This window comes from Pan paniscus, chromosome X (genome assembly GCF_029289425.2).
Source record: "Pan paniscus chromosome X, NHGRI_mPanPan1-v2.0_pri, whole genome shotgun sequence".
Classification (NCBI taxonomy): Eukaryota; Metazoa; Chordata; class Mammalia; order Primates; family Hominidae; genus Pan; species Pan paniscus.
Genome location: NC_073272.2, coordinates 49,437,118 through 49,449,489, shown reverse-complemented (window position 1 = coordinate 49,449,489; position 12,372 = coordinate 49,437,118). Strand labels below are relative to the sequence as shown.

Below are 12,372 nucleotides of genomic sequence, written 5' to 3'. Positions count from 1 at the left end.
TAGCACCGCCCTTTTTCGGGGTTTGGGACTTCACATGAATGAGGGAAGGGGGGGTCCGCGCGTGCGCAAAACCACCTTTGAAGCTGCTGTTAGCCAGGAGTCAACATGGAGAAGTTACGGAAGTGGGTGCTTTGGGACGTTCGGTGCCCCTCGGCGGCGTGGTCAGGTGGGGAACATGGCCGCGCCCACGTCGCGCTTCCCCATGGGATACACCATGTTGGAGGAGTGTCCATCCGTATTGAGGATGAGGACACCTCTGAACTCACAGAGCAGGCTGTGAGTTTAGAGCTGTCTGCTCTAAACTCAGGTGGAGCTGTCCCGCTGGTGGCAGGGAGCACGGGTGGGGACGTTTCTCTGGGCGGGCTAACTGGAGGAGGGGTCTTTGGACCTGTAGTCTATGGATCTGTGTGATACCGCTCCGAGAAACTGAAGGGCCTCTTGGAAAGAATCAGGGGCGGCCGCGGCTATCTCCTGGCAGATACCACAGGATGAGAAGCGGGGAGATGTCAGGCTGGTTACAGGCTTCTCCTAGGACATACCACAAGGGAAGGAGGAGGAGGAGAAATCATGGTTATGCAAGCCCTCCTAGAATATGCCATGAGGTGGGAAAAAGGGAGAACTCAGAGTGCTGGGTTCCCCTCCTGCTGTGCCTGTGGGGCTTGGATGCGGGGTTTGAATGCTGCAGCAATTTACCTTATCTCCCACTCCATCTACCCCAGCTAAAAAGGGACTACGTAGTACCAATACTAATAATTTTTAATGTGTCCTTAGTCCAATGCAATATGTCAATAAAAATCTTTAGGAAACTTTATTATTTTTATTTCCTCATGAAGTAAAATATATGTGGTCATGGTGCCCTTACTTTGGAAATGTAGCTTTAATACAAGGCTCTGCTTCTACCCTTCAACCAGTTTGCTGCTCCATATCACCTCCAATGTGTAAATTCTGGAGATGCCCCTGCCCTCTGGGAGATGTCACTGGAGCAGAAGGGGAAGAAGTCGTGCAGTCCTTCACCTAGGAATGCCTATTCATCCTTCAAAATCAAGTTCAAATATCTCCTCCTCCAGAGAATCCTGACAGAGCTAGAAGCCTGTGTGCCCTCCTGAAAGCCTTTCTGAATCCTCAGGTGAAAAAAATATTTTGAGAGGACCTGGTGTAGGCTGAAGTGTGGACTTGCTGGGGGCTCTCAATCCAGTCTTATCCCCTCTGGCCCTCGGTTTAACAATCTCGAAGGTTAGAGGTGTCCTAGTCCAATTAGCCTCAAACTAATTTTTAGTCTGACAGATCCAGCAATCAATAAGGGAGACTGCACACCAGGGGCACCATGGGCAGCTCACTAAGCAAAGGAAAAGATAGAGTTCTTATAGGATTTTGAGGAATAGTGGAGTTCAGATGAAATTAAATGAAGCAGTGTTTTAGTGGGCTCAAAGGAAAGCAGGGCTGTATGTAAAGGGTAATTGTCAGGTCTGGACTGTGAAGTGAACCCAGAGTGCTGTTTCCTTGGAAACAATTTAGATGTAGAATTTTGTGTCCCCAGATAACTCTTGCCTAAAGCTTTGCACCTGGGTTGAAAACTGAATCTTGCTTCTCTGTCTGGAAGTGACTTAGAATCTCCCATGAGAATCAGATGTTTCCCTCTTACTGATATCATTTCAAACAGCAAAGTTTCTGATAGTCTATGATTGTAGAGAACAAAGTTTCTCATTGACCAAGAAAGCAATAGGCACTTAAAGTAGGGGTTCTTTATGGCATTACAACTGCAGCCTGTCCTTAGAAGAAATAATGTTTCCTGTGAATTTTGCATTTGGCTTTATATGTGTCTGTTCTTCCATCCTGATGAATAGCAAGGCAGATTTTTATAGTCCGATTTTCATTTTAATTTTTTTAGAGAGTTGGTATCTTTGTCCATTTTCTGCTACTGTAACAGAATATCACAGATTGGGTAATTTATAAAGAAAATAAGCTTATTTGGCTCATAGTTCTGGAGATTGGGAAGTCCAACTTGGTGCCAGCATCTGGTGAGGGCCTTATTGCTGCATTATTCCATGGCAGAGGACAAGAGGGCAAGCAAGTGTATGAACAAAGAGAAAGCACAAGGGACTGGGCTCACTTTATAACAACCCACTCTTGAGGTGACTAACCCATTTCCTCAGTGACAGCATTAATCAGTTTATGAGAATGGAGCCTCCATGACCTATTCACTTTTTAAAGGCCCCACCTCCTAATACTGTTACAATGGCAATTTCAATATGAGTTTCAGAGGAGACAAACATTTGAACCATAGCAGTTGAACTTTGATTATCCCAGCTTGTCATTCTGCCCCTGCATCCCTGGTCTGGGCAAATGTTTGTTGAATGAATAAATGAAAGAAGAATGGAATCAGTGGAAGCATATTTGGCATGCATACACTTCTAATAGAGTGCCAAGAATCACTGTTAGTGTTCTTGGATGTTATAATAGTGCCAAAAAAAAAAAAAAAAAAGAAAGTTCTGTTAGACCACTTCAGAGAAGAAGGAAATATAGAGCCAGCAAACATATAAAGAGATGTTCAAAGTCATTTGTGATAAGGGAAATACAAATCAAGACATGATACAAATGACATTTTATACCCATTCAAATTGCAAAAATGTAAAAGTCTGACAATACCAAGAGTTGGAGAGTATGTGGGCCAACAGGATCTTTTTGCCCTGTTGAAGGAATGTAAATCAGTGCAACCACTTTAGAAAATATTTTTGCATTTTCTCCTACAGTGAATATATACATACCTTAACAATCCAGTGAGTCCACTCTCATGAACGTAACCAAGAGAAACACTTGCACAAGAAACCTAGGATATGCATGTTTCTTAGTCTGTTTTCTGTTGCTTACAACAGAATACCTGAAACTGGGTAATTTCTAAAGAAAAGGAATTTATTTCTTACAGTTATGGAGGCTGAGAAGTCCAAGGTTGAAGGGCAATAACTGGTGAGGGCCTTCTTTCTGGTAGGGACTCTCTGCAGAGTCCCAAGGTAGCACAGGGTATCACACAGTGAAGGGGCTGAGCATGCTAGCTGAGGTCGCTCCTTCTTTTTTTTTTGAGACGGATTCTTTCTCTGTCGCCCAGGCTAGAGTCCAGTGGTGCGATCTCAGCTGCCTGCAACCTCTGCCTCCCGGGTTCAAGCGATTCTCCTGCCTCAGCCTCCTGATTATAGGCGCGCGCCACCACGCCCAGCTAATTTTTGTATTTTTAGTAGAGACAGGGTTTCACCATGTTGGTCAGGCTGGTCTCGAACTCCTGACCTTGTGCTGGGATTACAGGCATGAGCCATTGCACCTGGCCTCTCTTCCTCTTCTTATAAAGTCACTAGTTCCACTCCCATGGTAACTCATTAATGGGGTAATCCATTCATGAGGGCAGGGCAGAGACCTCAACACTCAATCACCTCTTGAAGGCCCTACTTCTCAATACTGCTACATTGGGGATAAATTTCAACATGAGTTTTGGAGGGGACAAATATTCAAGCCATACCAGCATGGCATCCTGTTCACAACAGCAAAACCTGGAAAAAAAAATGGATGCTCATCAACAGAAGTCATAATGAATGAACTAGAACAACACCCAACAATATGGATGAATATTAAGGGGGAGGAACTGTAATCCCAAAAGATTATATAAAGCATAACACACTTTTATAAACTTAAAAGCTACTAATATAGGCTGGGCACAGTGGCTCATGCCTGTAATCCCAGCACTTTGGGAGGCCAAGGTGGGATGATCTCTTGAAGCCAGGAATTCAAGACCAGTGTGGGCAACAAAGTGAGATCCCCGTCCCTACAATAATTTTAAAAATTAGCCAGGTGTGGTGGCTTGTGCCTGTAATCCCAGCTACTCGGGAGGCTGAGGTGGGAGGATCCCTTGAGCCTCTTGAGGAGTTCAAGACTGCAGTGAGCTATGATAGTGCCACTGCACTCCAACCTAGGTGACAGAGCAAGACCCTGTCTCTTTAAAAAAAAAAAAAAAAAGCTACTAATATAAAGGATATGAACTATTTAGGATTTTGTGTAGTTGCAATAAAATTACATTAAAAAGAAATTTAAAAACGACGAACTTGGGATTCAGGATGATATTTACCTCAGTTGAGGGTGAGGGCAAGGCAACAAATTGGGGGACTCCATGGATAGATAGAGGTTATCATCAAGTCCTTACCTTTTCTTTTGGGTGGTAGGTGCATATATTCATTCATTCATTCATTCATTTTAGAGACTGAGTCTCACTCTGCACCCAGGCTGGGGTGCAGTGGCACGATCATAGCTAATTATATTATTAAAAGTAACTACATATTTAAATTAATTGGGAAAATTAAGATGTTAGATAATGTGATAGTTAATACTGAGTGTCAACTTGATTGGATTGAAGGATGCAAAGTATTGATCCTGTGTGTGTCTGTGAGGGTGTTGCCAAAGGAGATTAACATTTGAGTCAGTGGGCTGGGAAAGGCAGACCCACCCTTAATCTGGGTGGGCACCATCTAATCAGCTGCCAGCGCAGCCAGGATATAAAGCAGGTAGAAAAACATGAAGAGGCTAGACTGGCTTAGCTTCCTAGCCTACATCTTTCACCCCTGCTGGATGCTTCCTGCCCTCAAACATCGGACTCCAAGTTCTTCAGCTTTGGGGACTCGGACTGGCTTCCTTGCTCCTCAGCTTGCAGATGGCCTATTGTGGGACCTTGTGACTGTGTGAGTTAATACTGCTTAATAAACTCATATATATATCACCTACTAGTTCTGTCCCTCTAGAGAACCCTGACTAATACAGATAAATATCTAACTGATAAAAAGAAAAAATCTGTATGGAGAAAAGTGGCATCTCTCCCTTTAATGGGGCAAGAAAACATTTGGCTGCAGCCCAGAGATGCCACCTAGTGGTGGGATGAACAGGGAGGCAGGTGCTCCATGGCCTTGACATTTACTGCTGCCCCTGGCTCCATGGGTCACTCTATCGAGTCACTTACCTGCTCAAATGTCTCTTCTTCAGAGGTCTTTCTTCCCTGGTCTATCCCAACACTTGAGCTCTTCGCCAGGCTTCAGTTTTCTTCATAGCCTTCCTTTGTATCAGAAATTATTGTATTTGTTTACTGTTTGCTCATTTACTTGTTCATGCTGATACTGCAGTGATTTCTGCTTCTTACATATATGGAGTAATCAACTGCTTTATTTCTAGTATCTTTATTATACAATGTAGAGGGCAGCAAAATACGCACTTCAGAGTCATTTTCTTAAAATATTAATGATTTCCCCAAAAGACTCTGCAGGCATCTCTGGACGACATGACTGCTATAATAAAATTAATTTGGTATAAGTAATGTATGAAATACCAAAGAGATGGAGAACTTATAAATACTTGATGAATTGACCATCCGGCACTGTTCTTGGTACTTGATGTTTGGTTCAACAAAACAGCCCCCAAATCCCTAACTTCATGGAGTTAACATCCTAGCAGGGAATAGAGGCAATAAGCATTTTAAAAGAGCAAATTACAAAGGTGACAAACGCTAAAGAGGGTATGTTATAGGGGAGTGGTATGAGTTGGAAATGCTGGGAGAACTGCCACTTCATGTTTTTAGTTTTTATTTAAAAAAAAAATTTTTGGCTGGGCACAGTGGCTCACACCTGTAATCCCAGCACTTTGGGAGGCTGAGGCGGGTGGATCACGAGGTCAGGAGTTCAAGACCAGCCTGGCCAAGATGGTGAAACCCCGTCTCTACTAAAAATACAAAAATTAGCCGGGTGTGGTGGTGGACTCCTGTAATCCCAGCTACTCGGGAAGCTAAGGCAGAGAATTGCTTGAACCCGGGAAGTGGAGGTTGTAGTGAGCCAAGATCGTGCCACTGCACTCCAGCCTGGGCGACAGAGTGAGACTCCATCTCAAAAAAAATTATGTTTTAAATTACGTTTTAAAATGCACAATTAAGTTATTATTGACTATAGTCACCCTATCGTGCTATCAAATAGTAGATCTTATTCATTTTTTCTAACTATATTTCTTGTACCCGCTAACCATCCCCACCTCCCCACCAGCCCCCCATTATCCTTCCCAGCCTCTGGTAACCATCCTTCTACTCTCTATCTCCGTAATTGTTTTGATTTATAGCTCCCACAAATAAGTGAGAACATGCGATGTTTGTCTTTCTGTGCCTCGCTTATTTCACTTAACAATGATCTCCAGTTCCATCCATGTTGTTGCAAATGACTGGTCTCATTCTTTTTATGGCTAAATTGTATTCCATTATGTATAAGTACAATGTTTTCTTTATCCATTCATCTGTTGATGGACCTTTAGGTGGGTTCCAAATCTTAGCTATTGTAAACAGTGCTGCAACAAACATAGGAGTGCAGGTATTTCTTCCATATACTGATTTCCAGAACTGCCACTTTAAATAGAGAGGTCAGTCGGGATTCTTTACATCTATGTGGGTACCCAGTTGAAAACCAAGAAGAATGCAAAGTTCGAGTATTTTTATATCTGCAGCTAAGGACATAATGATGAGCACATGTGTCCTAGAGCAGATGCAAAAATTAATCCACAGCCAAGGTCTCCTGGTCACTCTTGTCTTGTGTGCCTCCCTTTAGTAGGGGAAAACATTTTACAAAGTCTTCCACTGACAGAAGTCAAAGAAAACTTTGTGAAAAGTATCAGGTTCAATGGCTGAGCAGGGACCTCAGGACCAATAACCACAACCATTTACATACTTCAGTAGATAGCAAGCAATAATACCTTATTTATTTTACACCCAGCTTTTTAATGGAAAAATTTCACACCTACACAGAAGTTGAAAGAATTGCACTTATGAATATTCAAATACCTTCCACCTAGAAGTAACAATTGTTCATCTATGTCACATTTGCCTTATATTTCTGTTTGCATATATACAGGCCCCATCATTTAAAAACAGAGTCAAAAGAAAATGATTGAAGTGACTGCTATAGAGCTTAAAGGCTTTATTCAGCTGAGGTGCATCAGGTGATGTCCTGATTGAAGCAGGGTCAGGGTTTTTATGAGGGAAAGTGGAATATGTGTTCTTGCTTTTGGCTTAGGTAGCTGTATGTGTGTATACACACACACACACACACACACACACACACACTAGAGAGAGACGGGGTCTCGCTATGTTGCCCAGGCTGGTACCAAACTCTTGTCCTCAAGCGATCCTCCTGCCTCAGCCTCCCAAAGTGCTAGGATTATAGTTGTGAGCTACCATGCCTGGCCTGGATAGCAGTTTTTGACTTTAAGTGAAACTCGTAGTTGGTGGCAGGGTCGTTCCTGTTTTTGTGCCCCTTGCTCAATCAGAACCCTTCAGGACAGTATTTTTAGAGGATTACTTTTGCAAACATTGTGGCTTATCTGCTAGTCAGAGCTCATGGGGGCAGGGGAGAGATAGCAAAAAAGGATGAAAGGTGCAAGGTAGAAGGCAACAGAGAAACTGAGGACTCCACCGTGTTTGTTTTACAATACCTTTGTACAGTAAGCTGCAGACATCATGCTCCTTATACTCAGCAGGATATATACTCAGCATGTATCTCCTGAGGGACTGAATATACAAACAGGCAATGGCCAGACCATATATAACAATAGAATCCTAACCTACAACCTCTACAGCAATAAGCATGGGAAGCCAAACCACAACCTCAGTAGCAATCAGCCCAGATGGTCAGGATTTGATTGATGACATCTAGCTTCTCAATTTTTTTAACCCAATTTCCAACTCAGGGCCAACCAGAAAAAGCCAAATCTACTTCCCAAATCAATCGCATAGGATGCCCCACTTCAGTTAGTCCACCTCCAGCTTGTGCACTCCAACACCCTCCAATCAGGACACACCTGAAGCCTTCCCCTTTTTCTACTACATATAAAGCTTTCCCATTCTTCTGCCTGCCTTTGAGTCTTTGACAAACGCCAAGTGATAATGGCCCAATACCTTACTATAGTAAGCTCTGAAAAGTCTCTGCTTTTTCTCATTGGATCATCTGTGTATATTTCCACTCTCCTAAGAACAAGGACATTTTCTTGCATAGCCACAAACCCATTCTCACCCCTAAGAAATTTGAGAGATTTTTTTAAACGATTTAAAATTTTATGTTTAAATTATCATATAGTAACATTGACTTTTTGGTGTACAGTTTAATTAATTAATTACCTTATTTATTTATTTTTGAGATGGAGTCTCGCTCTGTCACCCAGGCTGTAGTGCAGTGGCCTGATCTCAGCTCACTGCAACCTCTGCCTCCCGGGTTCAAGCCATTCTCCTGCCTCAGCCACCTGAGTAGCTGGGATTACAGGTGCCCACCACCATGCCCAGCTAATTTTTGTATTTTTTTAGTAGAGATGGAGTTTCACCATGTTGGCCAAGCTGGTCATTAACTCCTAACCTCAAGTGATCCTCCTGCCTCAGCCTCCCAAAGTACTGGGATTACAGGCATAAACCACCATGCCCAGCCTAATTAATTTATTTTTAAGTGGAGGTCTTGCTCTGTTGCCCAGGCTGGAGTTCAGTAGCCTGATCATGGCTCACTGCAGCCTCAAACTCCTGGCCTCAAGCAATCCTCCTGCCTTGGCCTTGCAAAATGCTGGGATTACAGGCATAAGCCACCACACCCAGACCAGTTTCATAAATTTTAATTCATGTGTAGATTTGTGTAACCACCGCCACCATCAGCATACAGAACAGTTCCATGACACCTCCCCCCCAAAAAAATCTCATCACACCTAAGAAATTTAACAATGATACAAAAATATTATGCAGTCCAAATTCCATATGTTTCTAGTTAGCTCCAATTTTTTTTTTTACAACTTAAAAAAAAATCCTGTATCCAAACAGAGTTCATGCATTGCATTTAGTTGTCGTATCTCCTTAGTCTCTAATCTCTTCTTTAGTCTTAATCTATAATAGTTTCACAGCCTTTTTTGTCTGTCACAATGTTAATATTTTTGAAGGGCTTATGTCAATTGTTACAGATGGTTACAGTTACAGATGGTTCTGCATTTCTGTTTTCTCAAAAACGGATTCAGGCCAAACGACTTGGAAAAGAAAACTACATGGGTGATGTTTCCCTCTCGGTAAGTCATATCTGGAGGCATGTGTCACTTCACTCTGTTGGTAATATTATACTAAGTTTGACTTCTTGGTTAAGGGATGGACCACCAAATCTCTCCATTGCAAAAAAAGCCACCTCTGCCCTTTGTATTTAGCTGTGGGGTCATTCTTTGGGAACCCTGTGAATAATCTGTTCCCCAAGAAGCATTCACAAAAATGGTTTTAGCACTTATAACTGACAGGTCACATTTAGCAGGCTTCCAAATTAACCCACCCAGGGAAGTCTTAGAATTCATGGCTTACTTCCTGTCCCTGGAGTAAAAAATCTTATGAGTTCCTCAAACTATTGACAAATTGATTAATACATAACCTACTGACACTAAAAAGGACACTAATTTGTTTCCAAATCATGATGTTTTACAAATTTTTTGCTAAGTCATAAAGTTTTACTGATTGTCTTACGTGTAGAACATTTTAGCATATGTGTTATAATCTATCGTTAATGATTATAACCTCTATATTACACCCTCCAATAAAAAGGACAACTCTGACATGAAGAGTCCTTCTCCCTTCTTCTAAATTTTCCCATAAAAGCCCTTCAGCCTGTGGCAAACTTGAACATGATCAACTTTGTTGGTGTGTCTTCCTGGGTTGATCCTCACATTTGGCTTCCAGTAAAACTTTTGCAAATTATTTCTACCTCGACAACCTTAATTTGGGTCCATTGATGATCTTTGCCTAAAATAATCATTAACTTTAGGGTGGCAAAATGTGCTTCTCTAATTCTATTATTTTTCTGTATTAGCTGGCATTTTTCATTAAAGAATTTTCCTTCCCTGTGCATGTAGGGTTTTTTTTTAGAATAATTATAGTCATGTCCCAGCATCAGATTTACTGCTTTTCTGATTGCAGATACATTGTATAACACACAATTAGTGCTTAAGAAATATCAGTGCAATGAATAAATGATAAGTACTGCTATAATATTCTACTAGAACTCCTGGACACATAATCTGTACTCATCAATTGCAGTTTTCTTCCCCAATTGCAGTATGTCAGATATACTGGTCCTCAGATGTTTGTCTTGGCTCTGAAACCACATTTTTTTCTTACTTCTAATCTAATATCTTCATGCTTCTTGATTCTAGTGACTGGAATCATACTGATGACTTGATTTCATTGATTTATTTGAGCTCTACTGAGAAACAACTGAACTATTGAATATTGCCATATTCATCTCCATAGGATTGTATTGTTTTGACTCACCCCAGCAATAGATGAGAGTATTAGTTTTCTCATAATTTCACCAAAAGTATGGGTTGTTAAGCTTTTAGATTTTGCCAATCTGGGAGGTGGGAAATGATATCTCAAGTGTAGTTTTAATTTACTTTTGTCTTAGTATGAGGGTGGTTGAGCATGCTTTCATGTTATTAAAATCCTGTGTATCGGTTTTTCTCTCAATGAATTTTGCCTATGTTTAATTCAGTTAACATGACATTAATATACTGCCAAATTTTAAAACTTCCCTTTAACCCTAATATAGTCCTACTTAGTTATGATGTAATATTCTTTAAAAAAATTATTGATATATAATAGATGTACAGATATATTATTATTATTTTAATGTACTATTGGATTCTATTTGCTATTATTTCATTTAGGAATGTTTTTGTTTAATGTTCCTAAATTAGAATGCTCTAAACTTAGTGTTAGCAGGATATACCTTTCTTTATCCCCTTTGCTTTTAAACTATCTGTATATTTATATGTAAAGTGGGCTTCTTATAGATTGGCATATAGTTGGGTCTTGGTTTTTTATGCACTCTGACACTCCCTGTTTTTTAATTGGTGTATTTATATGATTCACATTTGATATGGTTTGGCTGTGTCCCCCACCCAAAATCTCATCTTGAATTGTAGTCCTCATAATCCCCACAGTCAAGGGAGAGACCAGGTGGAGGCAATTGAATCATGGGGGTGGTTCCCCCCATGCTGTTCTCGTGATAGTGAGTGAGTTCTCACAAGATCTGATGGTTTTATAAGTGTGTGGTAGTTCCTCCTGTGTTCATTCTCCTTCCTGCCGCCTTGTGAAGAAGGTTCCTTGTTTCCCCTTTGCCTTCTGCCATGATTGTAAGTTTCCTGAGGCCTCCCCAACCATGCTGAACTGTGAATCAATTAAACCTCTTTCCTTTATAAATTACCCAGTGTTGGGCAGTTCTTTATAGCAGTGTGAAAACAGACTAATACATTTAAAGTGATGATTGATGTAGTTTAATTATCTACCATCTTTTAAACTGTTTTCTATTTATTGTACTTTTTCCTTTTTTATCTTCCCCTTTTTTCTGCCTTCTTTGGTTTTAATTAATCATTTTATATGATTCCATTTTCTCTCCTCTCTCCTCTATCAATTACACTTTTTAAAAATATTTTTTAGCAGTTGCCGTAGACTTTTCAATATACATTTACAACTAATCTAAGTCCACTTTCAACTAACACTATACTGCTTCATGGGTAGTACAGGTACTTTATAGCTGAGCATTCCCAATTCCTTCCTCTCATCCTTTATAATGTTGCTGTCATTTATTTCACTTATAAATATGCTATAATCGTATATATAATACATTACTTTGAACAGTTGTCTATTAGATCAACTAAGAATAAGAAAAATAAAATATTTTAACTTTAATTATTCTTCCTCTTCCTTCCTAGTAGATCTGAGTTTCTGACCTAGATTATTCTCCTTCTTCCTGAGGAACCCCTTTCAACATTTCTTGCAAGGCAGATCTACTGGCAATGAATTTCTTCAGTGTTCGTTTATCTGAAAGTCTTTATTTCTCCTTCATTTTCGAAGGATAATTTCACTGGATCTAGAATTTAGGTTGTTGGGTTTTTCCTTTTGACACTTTAAGTGTGCCTCTCCACTCTCTTACTGTTTTCATGGTTTCCAACAAGTAGTCCAATGTAATTCTTAATCTTGTTCTTCTAGTGGTAAGATTCCCTCTCCTCTGGATTCTTTCAATATTTTCTCTGTTGTTGGTTTTCTTCAGTGCGACTATCATACGACTAGTGTAGATTGTTTTGGTATTTATCTTGTGCTATGGTTTGGATGTTTGGTCCCTCCAAACCTCGTGTTGAAATTTGATCCCCAGTGTTAGGGGAGGGGCCTAATGGGAGGTGTTTGGGTCATGGAGGTGGATCCCTCATGAATAGATTAATGCTCTCTCTCATCGATGAGTGAATTTATACTCTATTAGTTCCCAGGAGAGCTGGTTGTTAAAATGAGTCTGGCACCTACCCACT

The 12,372-nt window shown here is 40.6% G+C and overlaps 1 protein-coding gene across 1 annotated transcript; it reads left to right on the top strand.

The window, feature by feature from the left end:
- The first annotated feature begins 95 nt into the window (after nt 1–95).
- On the top strand, nt 96–836 carry LOC103785058 (uncharacterized). Its single transcript, XM_008964554.3, is given in 2 exon segments — nt 96–373; nt 376–836. Coding segments are annotated over 2 exon segments (729 nt in total). The 5' UTR covers nt 96–105.
- Nucleotides 837–12,372: the final 11,536 nt, after the last annotated feature.